The sequence below is a fragment of the Haliotis asinina genome, chromosome 13, assembly GCF_037392515.1.
Source record: "Haliotis asinina isolate JCU_RB_2024 chromosome 13, JCU_Hal_asi_v2, whole genome shotgun sequence".
NCBI classification, from domain to species: domain Eukaryota; kingdom Metazoa; phylum Mollusca; class Gastropoda; order Lepetellida; family Haliotidae; genus Haliotis; species Haliotis asinina.
The window spans coordinates 2,517,894-2,536,697 of NC_090292.1; the positions used below are offsets into that span (position 1 = coordinate 2,517,894).

Genomic DNA, 18,804 nt, shown 5'->3' on the forward strand with positions numbered 1-18,804 from the left:
TAAATGAGACAGATCCTGTAGTGGTGCCTTTTGCTGTTTACAGATTTGTGTCATTTTAATTTTCTTGGTTACTATGGAAATGATTTGAACCTAGTCTCAAAATGAAGGAGTGGGCTCCTTTTCCAGAAACGTTTAAATATCATTCAGCAAAACTTGGCAGATATGTGAGGCACACCCCAATGTGGTGACTTTTGCTCCCATTCTCCAACATTTGGTGATGATGGCCATTACCTCTACAACGCGTTTGGGGGTATTAAAATGCGCTTCGTCCGTCCGTGCACAATTGTCTTTTCCGGAGCAGTATTTCACAACCGTTTTCTATTTCTTCACCAAACTTGGCACATAGATAGATCTGGTGGTGTGCTGGTGCTTTTGGTACTTTTGCAATTCTGAGTAGAATATTCTTTTGCGTTTCCATGGCATCAAGTTAGACTAAATTTCTTTGGTGTGCTCTTTTCCTCAGAACTTTAAAACTGTTCACTATTTCTAAACCAAACATAGATCTGGCGGTGTACCGTTGCCTTTTGGTAATTTTGGAGTTATAGGTGAAATATATTTCTGCGTTTCCATGGCAACATCTTTTACTTTGACTCAATTTGGTGGCAGTATTCTTTTCCGGAGCAGAACTGTGAAAACTTTCAATATTTTTTCTCCAAACTTGGCACATAGATTGGTCTGGTGATATACTGGTGCAGTGTTCTTTTCCGGAGCAGAACTGTAAAACCTTTCTATATTTTATTGGTCTGGTGGTATACTGGTGTCTTCTGGCTGTCTTGGAATTCTGAATAATATATTTTCAATAGACCCTTCCACTTTACCAAAACATTTGACATCATCATAACTAGTACACATATTCATGAAGAGTATTTTGCCATTGCGTGGGATATTGGCGAATTTGTCTTCTTGTTGCGTTAAGATTGCTTTGTGCAAGTGGGCTCAGATTCGACTATTTACAGACTGTCGCTATATGCGAGTCCGGAGTAACACAAAAACAATCAATCCCTCAATCACATTATGCTGAAACCAAGAAATACAGTTTACTGAAACCGCTCCCCACTGCCTGACGAAGAAATAACACACTGAACCCCGAATCACTTTCCATCACAAGGACAATCTTTCTCCTGGTTTTTATACTTTTATTTCAAAATATTCATCCACTTGTGCATAGATATTCTTAAGCTTACAAAATATCCTTCATTTGATTCACGAGTCAGGGAACACATGTAAGTACAAGTGATTTTCTTATTTGTTTCCATGGGTATGTATAATGAGAAAGAATGAAAAAGAACAGATTGTAATTATGCAACGAACAGAAGCAGTTTGTCAACTTCCTTGAATGTTTGAGGCAGAAATACACAAAACTGGAACTTAAGTGTTATCTACGGCTAGGGAGTAACTGGTATACAAACCCTACTCCTACTAGATTCGTTCAGCTGTACAGGGAGTAACTGGTATATAAACCCTACTCCTACTAGATTCGTTCAGCTGTACAGGGAGGAACTGGTATACAAACCCTACTCCTACTAGATTCGTTCAGCTGTACAGGGAGTAACTGGTATACAAACCCTACCCCTACAAGATTCGTTCAGCTGTACAGGGAGTAACTGGTATATAAACCCTACTCCTACAAGATTCGTTCAGCTGTACAGGGAGGAACTGGTATACAAACCCTACTCCTACTAGATTCGTTCAGCTGTACAGGGAGTAACTGGTATACAAACCCTACCCCTACAAGATTCGTTCAGCTGTACAGGGAGTAACTGGTATATAAACCCTACTCCTACTAGATTCGTTCAGCTGTACAGGGAGGAACTGGTATACAAACCCTACTCCTACTAGATTCGTTCAGCTGTACAGGGAGTAACTGGTATATAAACCCTACTCCTACTAGATTCGTTCAGCTGTACAGGGAGGAACTGGTATACAAACCCTACTCCTACTAGATTCGTTCAGCTGTACAGGGAGGAACTGGTATATAAACCCTACTCCTACTAGATTCGTTCAGCTGTACAGGGAGGAACTGGTATACAAACCCTACTCCTACTAGATTCGTTCAGCTGTACAGGGAGTAACTGGTATATAAACCCTACTCCTACTAGATTCGTTCAGCTGTACAGGGAGGAACTGGTATATAAACCCTACTCCTACTAGATTCGTTCAGCTGTACAGGGAGTAACTGGTATACAAACCCTACTTCTACTAGATTCGTTCAGCTGTACAGGGAGTAACTGGTATACAAACCCTACTCCTACTAGATTCGTTCAGCTGTACAGGGAGTAACTGGTATACAAACCCTACTCCTACTAGATTCGTTCAGCTGTACAGGGAGTAACTGGTATATAAACCCTACTCCTACTAGATTCGTTCAGCTGTACAGGGAGGAACTGGTATATAAACCCTACTCCTACTAGATTCGTTCAGCTGTACAGGGAGGAACTGGTATATAAACCCTACTCCTACTAGATTCGTTCAGCTGTACAGGGAGTAACTGGTATATAAACCCTACTCCTACTAGATTCGTTCAGCTGTACAGGGAGTAACTGGTATACAAACCCTACTCCTACTAGATTCGTTCAGCTGTACAGGAAGTAACTGGTATATAAGCCCTACTCCTACTAGATTCGTTCAGCTGTACAGGGAGTAACTGGTATACAAACCCTACCCCTACAAGATTCGTTCAGCTGTACAGGGAGTAACTGGTATATAAACCCTACCCCTACAAGATTCGTTCAGCTGTACAGGGAGTAACTGGTATACAAACCCTACCCCTACAAGATTCGTTCAGCTGTACAGGGAGTAACTGGTATATAAACCCTACTCCTACTAGATTCGTTCAGCTGTACAGGGAGTAACTGGTATATAAACCCTACTCCTACTAGATTCGTTCAGCTGTACAGGGAGTAACTGGTATACAAACCCTACTCCTACAAGATTCGTTCAGCTGTACAGGGAGTAACTGGTATATAAACCCTACTCCTACTAGATTCGTTCAGCTGTACAGGGAGTAACTGGTATACAAACCCTACCCCTACAAGATTCGTTCAGCTGTACAGGGAGTAACTGGTATATAAACCCTACTCCTACAAGATTCGTTCAGCTGTACAGGGAGTAACTGGTATACAAACCCTACCCCTACAAGATTCGTTCAGCTGTACAGGGAGTAACTGGTATACAAACCCTACCCCTACAAGATTCGTTCAGCTGTACAGGGAGTAACTGGTATACAAACCCTACCCCTACAAGATTCGTTCAGCTGTACAGGAAGTAACTAGTATATAAACCCTACTCCTACAAGATTCGTTCAGCTGTACAGGAAGTAACTAGTATATAAACCCTACTCCTACAAGATTCGTTCAGCTGTACAGGAAGTAACTAGTATATAAACCCTACTCCTACAAGATTCGTTCAGCTGTACAGGGAGTAACTAGTATATAAACCCTACCCCTACAAGATTCGTTCAGCTGTACAGGAAGTAACTAGTATATAAACCCTACCCCTACAAGATTCGTTCAGCTGTACAGGAAGTAACTAGTATATAAACCCTACTCCTACAAGATTCGTTCAGCTGTACAGGAAGTAACTAGTATATAAACCCTACTCCTACAAGATTCGTTCAGCTGTACAGGGAGTAACTGGTATACAAACCCTACTCTTACAAGAATCGAGGGTACCAATTGACGCCGAGGGACCAGTCAGTGATACATTTGACCTGTTTGAAGCACGGGTATTGGGCCATAATGAGGAGTACCGTAGTTAGGCAGCACCCCAAACACAACTAACACGTAGTTCTAGACGAATTCCCATAGTTCGGCATTTCGGCATTTATGTGAGAAAACATAATGTGTATTGTATGATATGAAGACATGTTACATTATTCAAGTGTGTAAGTATTGAATTTGTAAACATGAAATAGAGCTATATCTTATAGAATATACAATACAGCTATACTACTTTGTAAAGTCAGCTCTCGACCAATCAGATTTCGTCGGGCAAATGACAGCTCTCGCGAAGATCGCTATTCGACGAATGAGGAACCAGCAAGGTCTCTAACAAATCAAAACTCAGATTTCAACGCGCAAATGACATCTCTCGCAATGGACGTTATTCGGAGAGAGAGAGACCATGAAACTCTTTGACCGGTTAGCCATATCGTTTCACCCGGAAACTCTCGCAACGGCTATTATTCAGCGAGAGACTGGCCAGGCAACTCACTGACCAATCAGCGCTCAGATTCAGTCGGGCAGCTGTCTCCTCAACACATTGCTGCATTCGTAACTACTCGTGTTATTCCGGCAAGCCGGATGGTGTCTTATACCCCTCCATTCGTAACTACTCGTCTCTTTCCGTGACCTACAAGAAGACTCGTACCCATCTCGCTCGCCATTAATGCCAAAAGTCGTGGCAAACCAATCAAATCGCGCGTAGTAAAACGCATTTCGAACCATATAAATGGCGGAACCGTTGAACTTTGACACTTCGCTAAACTATACCAAGCACAGTTTAAACATGAACTTTGTGCTAATGGATGAATAATTTTCAACACTGAAACATATTCGCAAAGGGAATGACCGCATTACTGTTTTTCCCACGGGATGTGTTTGGAAATTCAGATTTATCTTTCCTTCATAATAGTACTAGACTATTTTCATCTCCATGCCCGTTTGGGATTAGACAGGACCCAGTCGTAGACATGGCCACGAGAGTGGTACCATTCGTAACTACTCATCTTATTCCGGCAAGCCGGATGGCGTCTCGTACCCCGTGAAATCATGAAGTGTTCGGGGCTGCTTTGGGATTCATTTTTATGTGTATTTTGTGTGTGGAGATACACTGATGACAGCAACTGAGCATAACGCCAGGAAAAGCGCAGCACATATACACTGATGACAGCAACTGAGCATAACGCCAGGAAAAGCGCAGCACATATGCACTGATGGCAGCAACTGAGCATAACGCCAGGAAAAGCGCAGCACATATACACTGATGACAGCAACTGAGCATAACGCCAGGAAAAGCGCAGCACATATACACTGATGACAGCAACTGAGCATAACGCCAGGAAAAGCGCAGCACATATACACTGATGACAGCAACTGAGCATAACGCCAGGAAAAGCGCAGCACATATACACTGATGACAGCAACTGAGCATAACGCCAGGAAAAGCGCAGCACATATGCACTCGAGTACCTGTCAGCAACGCATGTTCCGATGTGACACACAGCTGTTCTGATGGTAAATGACGTTTGTGACGTTGCACATATTTTGAACAAAATCTTCCACACAGAAACTACAGCTCCGTACAAAACATAACGAAATACAAATATACCGTATACAATAATACTACAGGTGAGAGATTTGAAACCCATTCTGTTTCGGCTAATATTTCATCTAAATATCTAAAGAGCGCTCTTGAATATCCATTGTATTTCATAAACACGAATTAAATATGATAAATGTTTACAACAAAAGTTTGTATAAATACTAAATGATCAATGTTGCAAAAACGTTTTCTACTTTTTACAAAATAGTTTCATAGACAAAGAGAATATCTCTATGCCTTGAATATTATAAAAGAGTACATCACACGTTCCATCTAATTATACTCATAGCTTGATCTCTGCTACTACACGAGTCTGTATGAAGCGCTGGGGACATTCGTCTGCTTCTCCAGGTATACTGCGCTGGCGACTCAGTAAAGCGTAGGGCAACGAATCCAGAAAACCAGGCTGTGCGGACACTCCATGTGTACGAAATTACTTGAACTTCAGGGTTTAATGAGACGCAGCAACTACACAAATGTATAAAATGGTCGCAAAAAAAATATTTGTATTGCCCCCCTAGAGATGCACAATAATTGTTGTTGTATAAAATGTTTGACATGAAATACACTTCCCTGGTGGACATGCTAGAATATTATTTCTGGGACTAATTATATACATACGCGCGATAGAGTATGAAAAATAAATCATCGTATTTTGCACATATTTGAAGATTTGTTCCCAGTCGAAATTATCGTAATTTCAGATGTGAATTTACACCGGTGTCCGGAAAACAGACCCCCATCCCAAGTCTCGAAATCCATGCTAGATAAGCATTACTCTATTCCTTGTACAGCCCCTGGTCTTTTAGCCACATCTGGACGCTCATCAGATTGGCTTCCATCCACTTGATGTTGGCGTTTGTCTTCTCGATGGCCTGGTCAAAGGCACGCTTGCCGGAACCCTGGTCAGGATGCGTGTCCACGAACATCTGAAGCTGCAACAACAATTTACTTTTTCAGGAGTTTCACGTGAACGTGAGTGAGTGAGTATAGTTTTACGCCGCACTCAGCAATATTCCAGCTATATGACGGTGGTCTGTAAATAATCGACTCTGGGTCAGATAATCCAGTGGTCAACAGCATGAGCATCGACCTGTGCCATTGAGAGCCGATGACACGTGTCAACCAAGTCAGCGAGCCAAGACCACCCGATCCCGTTAGTCGCCTCTTACGACAAACATAGTCGCCTTTTATGGCAAGCATGGGTTGCTGAAAGCCTATTCTACCCCAGGTAGACCATTATTTACCGCCGGCGTTATAGAGAGTGATTATTGTTTTACGCCGCTATATCACACCCAATATCCCCGCTATATCACGGCAGGGAAACCAGAAATGGGCGTAACATATTGTGGGGAATCGAAGTCCGTAGTCCGCCACCCTATATGGTTGTATAACCTTTGTCGGTTTTAGTTTTGTAATCGTGTATTTTCTTGTTACTAATTTGTTGTAGCATTCAACAGAAACGTTCAAGTTGCGACAACATGCACTGGGTCGCACACAGGATTTGTGTGAGTGAGTGACTTTATCTTTACGCCGCACTCAGCAATATTCCACCTATATGGCGACGCCTGTAAAATAACAGTCTTGACCGAACATTCAAGACATAAAAAAACCAAAACACTTAACCCTGTTAGTCGCCCCTTACAACAAGCATTGGTTGCTGAGGACCAATTCTAACCTCACGAGTTTAGGATTTGTGTATGTGAAATATGATTCATTGAGGCAATATGCGAAATGTGTAGACATTAAAAATGATTAATAATAAATGTGTCATCATTATGAATTCATTATATTTATGGAGTTTCTCTGTGCATAAAACATAATACATGAATTTTGCTAGACTTTCTTTCAGTTATAACAGGTGTTCCCATTGGAAGATGAAGTTCAACTTCAAAATGTTTTAATTTGTTATCATGATCAGCAGCGGAGTTTGAGTAGGTTGAAACACATGGGTTCGAATCCCTGTTTGAAGAATCATTTTTAAATTACAAATCTTGACCTTTGCAATCGGACATTGTTTTCATATGTTACTATTAACATATGTTTCATATTTGTTTCAGATTTGTTTCAGATTTGTTTCAGACATCTGCGAAGAAATGAATATTTTAGAAAATGTTACCGCTGCACATAACGGCCTGTTTACCATGTCCGAATGTTTCAAGTGAAGCGATTTCCCCATGGGAACATCTGGGTTGTCTTAGGTGGCGTTTCCCTTGGCCGAGGAGGATATGTGCTATAGCTGAATTTACATTCGGCCAGGGGTTAAAAAGAATCCATCACCCGACACCCGGGACAAGTCAGTTTTCATTTCGGGCAATCACACAATGTTATCTGACTTGCCGTAGTCTACTAGATAATTTCTGCTTACGGTTGCAAACTGCAAGCAAACTTGGATTTATTTCATATCTGCTCAAAATGTAGCTATCAAATATCTCAATGATAATAAAGTAGAGTCATTTTTCTTTACAGTTTATCACTTCTCAATAGATAGTCCACTAAATATCGACATCAAATACCATTCTCATTTATTCTTTCATATTTATATCATCATGAATATGTAATAGAATTCAGGGCAAGTGGAAAATTAATCAGGACAAGACAAGTTAGGACTTAGTCATGCCCTGTGGCAAGTGGCTTTTAAAAACATTTTTGAACCATTGACTGAGCTCAAACACGCGGAGCATAAACATTTATCATAAATCAAGTGGAATCCATGCTAAGTTTTCAAACCTCTTTCAGCTGGAAGGGTGTGTTAAACGATTCTGTGACTCCCCCAATCAGACGAGTGAAGGCGAAGAATGCGGTGCCGTACCTGCAAAAGACGAAACACTTTAATTAACGGTGACAAGTTTGAGTTATGCCATATTCCAGCTTTGTCACGACGGGAAGATCAGAAATGGTCTTAACACATTGTACCAGGTACACTCGGGGGACCGTATTTCCTCTATTAAGTACTAAGGCGCTTATTTTTTCGTTGCTCCAAAACCCGTCGCCTTAGAGTCAAGCGCTTATTTGAGACAACGCTTATTGCGCTTCGTGGACAGAGATATGACGCACCTGTAGGAATCCGAACTCAAAATACGTGTCCCAAATGCAACGATTACATAACATCCATCAACCCGTGCTACGGGGAGGACCGGAAGTTATGACGTAAGGGATCATTCCTTAACAAATCTATTTTGGATCAAGGGAGAATACATTTATAAAAGAGGTCCCGGACTCCGTAGTCCTGGCGCTTTTTAGAGGATAGATGGTATTTAAAGGGGATGGTTGTGTTTTGTCCAGTGCAAAACTGTCGAGGATCCAGTACACTCAGTCAACTGATGTCGAACTTACTCGTTCCTGATGGTGTCCCAGCTGTTCCTGAAGAAGTCCCATGCGAGACCCTGCCCTATGGAGTTCCGGGACACATACACCAGCACGTCCAGGGCGTCCTGTTTCCGGATTTCCTCTGGCATCAAAGCTCTGTGCAAGAATCTGCAAACATGATCAGATATGATGCTGTCATGGTGTAGCATGAACCTATGGTGGGTGTGGGATGTGGCATTGTGCTTCAGTATAGTGGGTGTGGCACTGTGGTGGGTGTGGTTATATTGGTGGGTGTGGCACTATGGAGGACCACAAGCGAATGCGATAGTGTGGTGGGTGTGGCACTATGGAGGGGCACAAGAGAATGGTATAGTGGGTGTGGCATATGGAGGGCCACAAGCGAATGCGATAGTGTGGTGGGTGTGGCATATGGAGGGTCACCAGTGAATGGTATAGTGGGTGCGGCATATGGAGGGCCACCAGTGAATGGTGAATGGTATAGTGGGTGTGGCATATGGAGGGCCACCAGTGAATGGTGAATGGTATAGTGGGTGCGGCATATGGAGGGCCACCAGTGAATGGTATAGTGGGTGTGGCATATGGAGGGCCACCAGTGAATGGTATAGTGGGTGTGGCATATGGAGGGCCACCAGTGAATGGTAAATGGTATAGTGGGTGTGGCATATGGAGGGCCACCAGTGAATGGTGAATGGTATAGTGGGTGTGGCATATGGAGGGCAGCCAGTGAATTGTATAGTGGGTGTGGCATATGGAGGGCAGCCAGTGAATGGTATAGTGGGTGTTGCATATGGAGGGCAACCAATGAATGGTATAGTGGGTGTGGCATATGGAAGGCCACCAGTGAATAGTGAATGGTATAGTGGGTGTGGCATATGGAGGGCCACCGGTGAATGGTGAATGGTATAGTGGGTGTGTCATATGGAGGGGCACAAGAGAATGGTATAGTGGGTGTAGCATATGGAGGGCCACCAGTGAATGGTATAGTGGGTGTGTCATATGGAGGGGCACAAGAGAATGGTATAGTGGGTGTGGCACTATGGAGGGCCACCAGTGAATGGTATAGTGGGTGTGGCATATGGAGGGGCACAAGAGGATGGTATAGTGGGTGTGGCATATGGAGGGCCACAAGAGAATGGTATAGTGGGTTTGGCACTATGGAGGGACAGAAGCGAATGGTATAGTGGGTTTGGCACTATGGAGGGGCAGAAGCGAATGGTATAGTGGGTGTGGCATATGGAGGGGCTGAAGCGAATGGTATAGTGGGTGTGGCACTATGGAGGGGCACAAGAGAATGGTATAGTGGGTGTGGCACTATGGAGGGCCACCAGTGAATGGTATAGTGGGTGTGGCATATGGAGGGGCACAAGAGGATGGCATAGTGGGTGTGGCATATGGAGGGCCACAAGAGAATGGTATTGTGGGTTTGGCACTATGGAGGGGCAGAAGCGAATGGTATAGTGGGTTTGGCACTATGGAGGGGCAGAAGCGAATGGTATAGTGGGTGTGGCATATGGAGGGGCAGAAGCGAATGGTATAGTGGGTGTGGCATATGGAGGGGCACAAGAGAATGGTATAGTGGGTGTGGCACTATGGAGGGCCACCAGTGAATGGAATAGTGGGTGTGGCATATGGAGGGACACAAGAGGATGGTATAGTGGGTGTGGCATATGGAGGGCCACAAGAGAATGGTATAGTGGGTGTGGCACTATGTAGGGGCACAAGAGAATGGTATAGTGGCTGTGGCATATGGAGGGGCACAAGAGAATGGTATAGTGGGTGTGGCATATGGAGGGCCACAGGAGAATGTCGTTAGCATGGTGTATGTTACACATCGGATGGCCAGAAGTGGATGTGTTCGTATGGTGAGTGTGGCACTATCGAGGGTCACACGTGAATGGCATATTTGGGCGTCACACTGTTGTGCTGCGTCCTCTATATTTCTAATGGACGTGACTGCATATAGCTGTGATGTATCGGGGTAGCAGGAAGTGCATTAACCGTGTATCTTAGATTAAGAAAGTAACTGACGTCTGTACGTTTAAACAGGTGTAAAGTTAGCAATCCAAAATAGATAGACTGTATAAACAATTCAAATGAAACATGAAATGATTAGTTCTGTTTTAGAAGTGTTGTTTTCTGGGGTAATTCTTTTAACGAATCCGCGTGTGCATGTTTCACACGAACACAGGATTCTATGCTCCCTTGTTTAATGAAGTTAACTCGACCTTCCATTAGTGCCATTTGACCAACAGGGGGTTATGTATATGTAGAGTAGCTCAGGTCATACTGAACACGCTGTAACAGATCTACATCACAGTCAGTCCTACCTACTAAGGTCAAGCTGTCCTTCCGACTAAGGTCAAGTTGTCCTACCGACTAAGGTCAAGCTGTCCTACCGATTAAGGTCAGGCTAAACACACTGTAACAGTTCTACATCACAGTCAGTCCTACCGACTAAGGTCAAGCTGTCCTACCGACTAAGGTCAAGCTGTCCTACCGATTAAGGTCAGACTGAACACGCTGTAACAGTTCTACATCACAGTCAGTCCTACCGACTAAGGTCAAACTGTCCTACCGACTAAGGTCAAGCTGTCCTACCGATTGAGGTCAGACTGAACACGCTGTAACAGTTCTACATCACAGTCAGTCCTACCGACTAAGGTCAAGTTGTCCTACCGACTAAGGTCAAGCTGTCCTACTGATTAAGGTCAGGCTAAACACGCTGTGACAGATCTACATCACAGTCAGTCCTACCGACTAAGGTCAAGCTGTCCTACTGATTAAGGTCAGGCTAAACACGCTGCAACAGTTCTACATCACAGTCAGTCCTACCGACTAAGAATCCAGGGTTCCCGTGAACATCCCATGGACGATAAAAGCCGTGCAGATTCCGCCGCCACTGTCGCCGTCTTGTATTGCTTGAAGGCGAAGTCCCACTCTGCCACACCGCCGTACTTGATGGCGGTACAGTAGACGGTGCTCTTTAGTCCGGGGTCGATGCTGGGGAGAAGAATGATCAGTAGTTGATACACAGGGGAAGTAGGACAGGAACATGTCAGCGTCTCCTACCTGAATATTCCTGACTATCTCTTGCCACATCTGTCTGACCCCTCGTGACATGATGACACCTGTCACTAACTCACTCACTCAATATTAATGTCGCCTCTACCCATCCGCTTTAGTCCACTCATTAATCCACCCACCAAACCACCGACTCACTCATTCACTTTACTGCACTCACTTACACACTAATCCCTCCATCCAACCACTAACTGACTCACTCGCTCATCAGTCCACCCGTCCACCCACCTATCCAGCCATCTGTCCACCCACTCACGCTACATTACTCCCATCTACCCATCTGCTCTACTCCACTCACTCACCAGTCCACCCTTTCACTCCCTTTATATTACTCACTGATTTACAACTCCTCTCTTCTCAACTCACTACCCATCGTCTTACAACACTGCCCGACATCGTGCAAACTCATGGATAATTAAACTTAAATAATGCCGCGATGTAACTGTACTTACGGGTTGTTTGCGGGGGTGTTTATCCATTGTCGGAAGAGCCGAAGGGCCTCGTCAGTGCAGGTCTGGATACCGTACTTACACGCCAACCCGGATATCACGGACCGGATGTATCTGCAGTGGCACCGACAGTCACCATGACGACATTGAGTACATACGTTTGCTACAAATGTCTCCACGAATATTCACATAAGTTTTTTTTCTGTTGTTTGCTTAATGTATAACGACTGTCTCAACAATATACCAGCTATGTGATGGCTGTCTGTAAATAATTGAGTCTGGACCAGACAATCCAGTGATCAACAGCATGAGCATCGATGTACGCAAATGGGATACGATGACATGTGTCAAAAATCAGGGCGCCTGACCACCCAATCCCGATAGTAGCTTTACTAATTTTGGTTGTTGATGACCGATTCTGACCGGGCCCTCACGACTAACACAAATAAGCACCAGACCAATCAACAGCTTATATCTAAGCACAACGGAACAATCAGAAGTGATGAATTTCTATAAATACTTACTGGTTGACAAGCATTAGATACCCCAGCGCAGTGAACGCGTATGTGACAAGCAGGCGGGGCAAGTAATCTGGACGAATACACATGGTTGCTACAGGTAGATTGGCAACTAAGCAGGTGCAATACATGCTGACCGTGGCGTGAAATCAATATCGCTACTGTTTAACACCTGTCTCTTAGAGCGATTAGTTCAGCAAAACACCATCACAACACAATTCGCACGAGGAAATAGAACTTTTCAATATTTAGCCGACAACCTGTTTCCCTCTTGTTTCAAATGGAATGTTCTGGAGGGCCTTCCCATATTTGCAAATTGGGGTCACTTGTCAGGTCATGGCTCATCTCATACTTGTCAAGCAGTAATCCCAAAAGACTGCCAGTACCCCGATGACAAGGCGATCACCTACTCTGTGACAATTTCATGGCACTGTTCAGTAAACCTTCCTCCTAGCAGCAACGGCACAGGGCAGTGTTCAGTGAGACCTGGCAGGTATCTTGGGTATTTGAAGGCAGAGTTCAGTAAGCCATGGCAGGAACACCCGGTATCTGAAGACAGTGTTCAGTAAGCCCTGGCATGTTCCCCGGGTATTTGGGGACAGTGTTCAGTAACTCCTGTCAGAAGCACCCGGTATTTGAAGACAGTTTTCAGTTAGACTTGGTATCTATATTCGTTCTTTGAAGAGTGTTAAGTGAGCCCTAGCAGGTGCACCCGTTGTTAAAAGACAATGATCCCAAAGCCTAAGCAAGTACACCCGATGTTGAAAGACAATGATCACAAAGCCCTGGCAGGTACACCCGGTATTTAGAGACAGTGTTCATAAAGCCATGACAGGTACACCCGGTATTTGAAGACAGTATTCACTAAACCCTGGAAAGCACCCCGTGTAATTGAAGACCGTGTTCAGTAAGTCCTGCCAAGTACCGCGGGTATTTGAAGACAGTGTTCAGTAAGTCCTGGCATGTACCTCGGGTACTTGAAGACAGTGTTCAACTTACGATTCCAGATGCGAGGCGCCTGTGTTGTTCATTCCGATGATGCTAAACGGTCTCTGAACCTTCGCCTTCATGAAAGCCTGGCAACACGGAAAGCATTGTGAATGAATGAATGAATGAATGAATGAATGAATGAATGAACAAGACTGACTCGACAAGAAATCCTTTTTTGCACTCGTGTACCAACGATAAAAGGTATTAGGCTCTCCCACTGTTGAAATGCCGCTTCTTGATTGGACCACAGGTAAAGTGTAGCGCAAAATGGGTTGCGCAGCAGAACGAAACTGACCAGTCTTCGTATATGCGAGCGAAGCGAGCAAAGGTTGGCAACAAACTTCCCTCGCTTCGGTCCGAAAAATATTTTTCATGTCAAAATAAAATATCGCCACCATCTAAAATAGACACACATTTACTCACAGGGTTGTGCTCTCAGATTTCCAACCTTATACTTAACAATTACTCACGTGAAATATATTTTAATCAACGTTTTAAGCGCCGCTGGTGCTCTCACAGAGCGTTCTTCGCCTCCATTACCCCTGCCAGCTTCCGGTTCAGCGGAATGAAGGAACAGGTTAGGTAACTCCGAAAACACTTGTCGAGTCGCATGTCCTCCGCAAAGTTCGCAGATGACAGTCGTCGTGCATATTAACCATGAATGAGGAGCAAAGGAACTGCATTGCTGTTGCTGAGGCAGGCCACAATCTCCTTATAACAGGACAATGCGGGACAGGAAAGACATTTACTTTGAGGTATGGATGTTTTGTTTTTAAATTTCAAGTCATCAAGTGGATTTGTCGTGAGGTGTCACGGTTTTCGTTTACAGTGAAAACGATCTTTTGCTTTGTAATAGAACTATTTTGTATTGATAAGAATTGATCAAGAAATGAAAAGAATAGCTTTTCGTCAAATCGGTACTTAGATCACATGGAACACTTTTTCTTAACAAGAAAAGAAATAAGTTTAATTTTACTTCATATTACGTACCAGCTGACGGCATCTGTCCCAGCGTATGGCCACATTTTACTGTGTTTGTATTTCCCTCAAAAATAACTACTTGCGGAATTACCTCCCTTGCATTCATCCACTCGCTACGTCAGGAGTGAGCCTTTTTAGAATAACTGTTACTAAAATTCTAACAATAAACACAACATATCAGATAAATAATCTGGAACAGTTTAATGAGAAATTTGGGCAATATGATGTGTCCTCTTAATTTCTGCTTATTCTTGTTCCTTCATTCCGCTGAACCGGAAGCTGGCAGGGGTAATGGAGGCGAAGAACGCTCTGTGAGAGCACCAGCGGCGCTTAAAACGTTGATTAAAATATATTTCACGTGAGTGATTGTTAAGTATGAGGTTGGAAATCTGAGAGCACAACCCTGTGAGTAAATGTGTGTCTATTCTAGATGGTGGCGATATTTTATTTTGACATGAAAAATATTTTTCGGACCGAAGCGAGGGAAGTTTGTTGCCAACCTTTGCTCGCTTCGCTCGCATATACGAAGACTGGTCAGTTTCGTTCTGCTGCGCAACCCATTTTGCGCTACACTTTGCCTGTGATTGGACGATAGTAGGGATTCGGTTATATTAATCCGCCGTTCTGTATACCCAATTATTGTCTCTAATACGGGGAACTAGCCGAGTGAGGGCGAATAGTTTCAGCTATATCTATGAAAGGACATTAGGTATGTACTGATCTGAATGGACTCGACGTAATTAATTCTTCATATTACAACCCGTCCTCCTTGTGTAGATAACACAACTGTCAAGTACTGTATATGACAGGAAGATGAGGAGGGGCTGAGGCACACGGACACACACTCGCGCGCACACAAGCGCACACACCCACACTCACTCACGTGCACACGCACACGCACACACACACACACACGAGAGTTAAATTACAAACTGAGATCCGGCTCTCCATGTAATTCTCAGCGTCCTGTGGAACACCTCACTATATACACCCACCTATAATACTCTTGTTGTTTGAGTGGTTGCTACAGTTTGCTAACAATAACCCTGCTGGTGTGATACAGTATATCCCAGTGGTTGGATATATTTACGAATGCGTGGTAGTGTATTTGGGTACGAGAGTATTCAGTGGAGACGTACTTTGGTCCGTGCATTAAGTCACGTGATGAGTGTGCTTTAAAAGGGCGGACTGCACGTGAATCAGGCACTTGAGATTCACGACAGACGTGGAAGGACTGATCGCTCGCCCGCCCACTAAGGTAAAATTGGTCAAGTGAAACTTACATCAGTGGATTCTGAACACCGAAATTAATCAGGAAGAAGCTGGGTCACTGGACCATCTCTGAACTGGGTCACTGGACCTATGAGTTGTCACTGGGCTATTCATGTGTTTAGTCAAAGAACCAGTCTTAAAATCAAAGTGCACAAGCAACTGAAGTTAGATTTGAGAGGGACAGTGTACAACAGTATAGTAGTGTATGAATGTCAGAAATGTTGCAATGTAGTAAAATAGTTTTCTAAGTCTTTTCAGGTTGCCGGTAATTCAGATCGTGAATCTCTACCGGAGCAGACTGGCAGATCAGGACGTCCGATAGTATAGCACTGAAGAGTCATGAAGATAGTATTTGGACGTGACGCCCTTGGCAACTTCGTACAATGTACACGAATAAATTTGCAGCCCCGTCAGGCGACGTGAACGTACCCAAATACAGAGTTCTGTGTTCATTTGTCAATGTTTTATGTTCGGTTGAGTTTACGAATTAGAACATAAGATATAATGTTGCAGACTGTTGTATGACGCTAACAATTGCTAGACGTGTTAGTCTTGCGCTTGGAAATATTTTACGAGAGCTTCACGTTTCCAGATCAAGCAGCTCCATGACCGCTTACTTGGCTTCATTTCACTCACTCACTCAACTCCACGCTCTCAAAAACAACCTCTCCCCATCACTATCACTGTCCATCCTACACACTTCCATCTTTCCTCACCCGTGAAGGTCTGGGTTAGAATACTGGCCTTCAGTAACCCATGCTTGTTGTAAGAGGCAACTAGCGGGATCGGGTGGTCAGGCTCGCTGACCTGGTTGACACATGTCATCGGTTCCAAGTTCCGCTTACATGGTACAGCCTCGATTATTTACAGACCGTCGCCATATAGCTGGAATATTGCTAAGTGCGGCGTAAAACGAAACTCACTCACTCCTTCTTTCCCACTGACTCACCCACTGACTCACCTACTCACTCACTCACCCACCCGCGGACTCACCGACTGACTCAGCTACTCACTCACTCACCCACTGACTCACCTTCTCACTCACCTACTCACTCATCCGCTGACTCGATCACTCACTCACACACACAAACTCACCCCCTCACCTCAAATGCCCCATACAATCCTGTCTTGGTCAGCATGGTGTCCACGTATTTCAGCTGTCTTTCAGCCGCCGCCCAGGGCACGTACTCCAGCTCATCATCCAGATACTCCACCGTCTGCAGAGCGACATCCTGAGACACCAGCCCCGCCCTGGGACAGACACAGGTAGCTACAGGTACACCTCATCCCCTTGTCGTCTAACATCGGTTAATGTTCAGTTCCTTAAAGCGCAGTCAGCGACATTCAAATCCCAGATGAACCAGATAATCCAATGATTGATGTTATGAGCTACGTTCCAAGTGGTTAAACAACAGTATCAATGACGTCACCGATGCTTAACGTGAGTGAATTTAGTTTTACGCCGCTTTCAGCAATGAACCCATCAATATCACACCAAGCCGAAAACCTGGGTTCAATTCACATTGTTAGTGTCACCTGCAGTGATATTGCTGGAATATTGCTGGAATATTGCTGGAATATTGCTTGGAAAAGTGGCGAAAACTAAGCTCGCTCACCTACTGGGCTCTGACGACAGGATCTGGGACTAGGTGATGATTGTATCCCTAGTATTAAATACATGGTGTACACTCACTTGGCCAAACTCCAGGCGTCGTTAATAATCTGCGCTCTGTTGATAGTGTGGATTTGCTGCAGGTAGAAATAACACCATGAACATAAATATCTGTCTTCATTATTCAATGATAGAAGCCTCAAATCTATTTTCCACTCTGAATTCTGAAAAGGAAAAAGTTAAAATAATTTCCTGAAAATGTTCTTACCGAATGTCTCTTACCAGTCTCAACACAAGAACTTATGTCATCCACCCGTCTACCTGGATTTAGGCGTCATACTATTGACCACTAGTTTGCATGTGACAGCAGTTCCACAGGATGCGACGGTACAGTTTTGTTATTGCTGGTGGTGGTAACAAACAAACAAACAGTACAGTTGGTTCTCACCGAGTGATCCCTCTTCAGCTGGTTAATCAGAGCCAGCCAGTTGGCGGTGTCGTAGTTCACGCGGTAGTAGCCGTACTGCATGGGGTTGCCTAGCACCCAGCTCATGTTATCCGATTTTGGGGGAATCACAGTAGGGTTGTCAAATATCACTGTAGGAGTGAGTGAGGGAGTTTGAGAAGTTGTCTGGCTGTAAAGGTATTTCGACTCAAGCACAGCGATAAAAAAATGTAGTTAGTGTAGGCGAGCTAGCAAAACAATATACTCTTATGAATATGGCTATTCAGGTAGGCGTTAGTCCGATCACTAGACCGTCCACGCAGTCAGCCAATGTAAGCATCGTATCAATCGGCGATCTCAGGATCGTATCAACCGGCGACCTCAGGATCATATCAACCGGCGACCTCAGGATCGTATCAACCGGCGACCCCAGTATCATATCAACCGGCGACCTGAAGATCGTATCAACCCGCGACCGCAGTATCGTATAATATATAACTATAATATACAACTCAACTCAATCACTCACTCATCCAGGGCTGTAGAAGTGGTTAAAGTTGTTAGACCACTAGGATCAAACTTACGCTCGTTGCTGTTAGGCTTGATCCAGCTGATGTCGGCGTCCGTCTTGTTGAAGTTGCTCTCGATGCTGCTGGTGTAGGCGAAAGGTATCTCCCACTTGTACCTGTACAACGTACAACATACGCCGTCATTACCTATATGTATGTAACATACAACATACGCCGTTATTACCTCTTCAACATACACAGTAATAACTGGAGTGTGTGAGTGAAGTCTGGACGC

At 44.2% G+C, this 18,804-nt stretch overlaps 1 protein-coding gene across 2 annotated transcripts in view; it reads right to left on the minus strand.

Annotated features, from left to right (window-relative positions):
• Positions 1–1,091: 1,091 nt before the first annotated feature.
• Positions 1,092–18,804, minus strand: part of LOC137260170 (aminopeptidase N-like) — a 49,380-nt gene continuing 31,667 nt past the window's right edge. For both annotated transcript variants that reach the window (XM_067797864.1, XM_067797865.1), the window contains exons 12-21: positions 18,585–18,685; positions 18,004–18,152; positions 17,637–17,692; positions 17,047–17,194; positions 13,700–13,776; positions 12,186–12,296; positions 11,485–11,652; positions 8,659–8,799; positions 8,053–8,134; positions 1,092–6,257 (exon numbers count right to left, since the gene is read on the minus strand). In XM_067797864.1, coding sequence (XP_067653965.1) covers positions 6,102–6,257; positions 8,053–8,134; positions 8,659–8,799; positions 11,485–11,652; positions 12,186–12,296; positions 13,700–13,776; positions 17,047–17,194; positions 17,637–17,692; positions 18,004–18,152; positions 18,585–18,685 — 1,189 coding nt within the window. In that variant the 3' untranslated portion in view covers positions 1,092–6,101. The remainder of the gene's footprint in view (positions 6,258–8,052; positions 8,135–8,658; positions 8,800–11,484; positions 11,653–12,185; positions 12,297–13,699; positions 13,777–17,046; positions 17,195–17,636; positions 17,693–18,003; positions 18,153–18,584; positions 18,686–18,804) is intronic.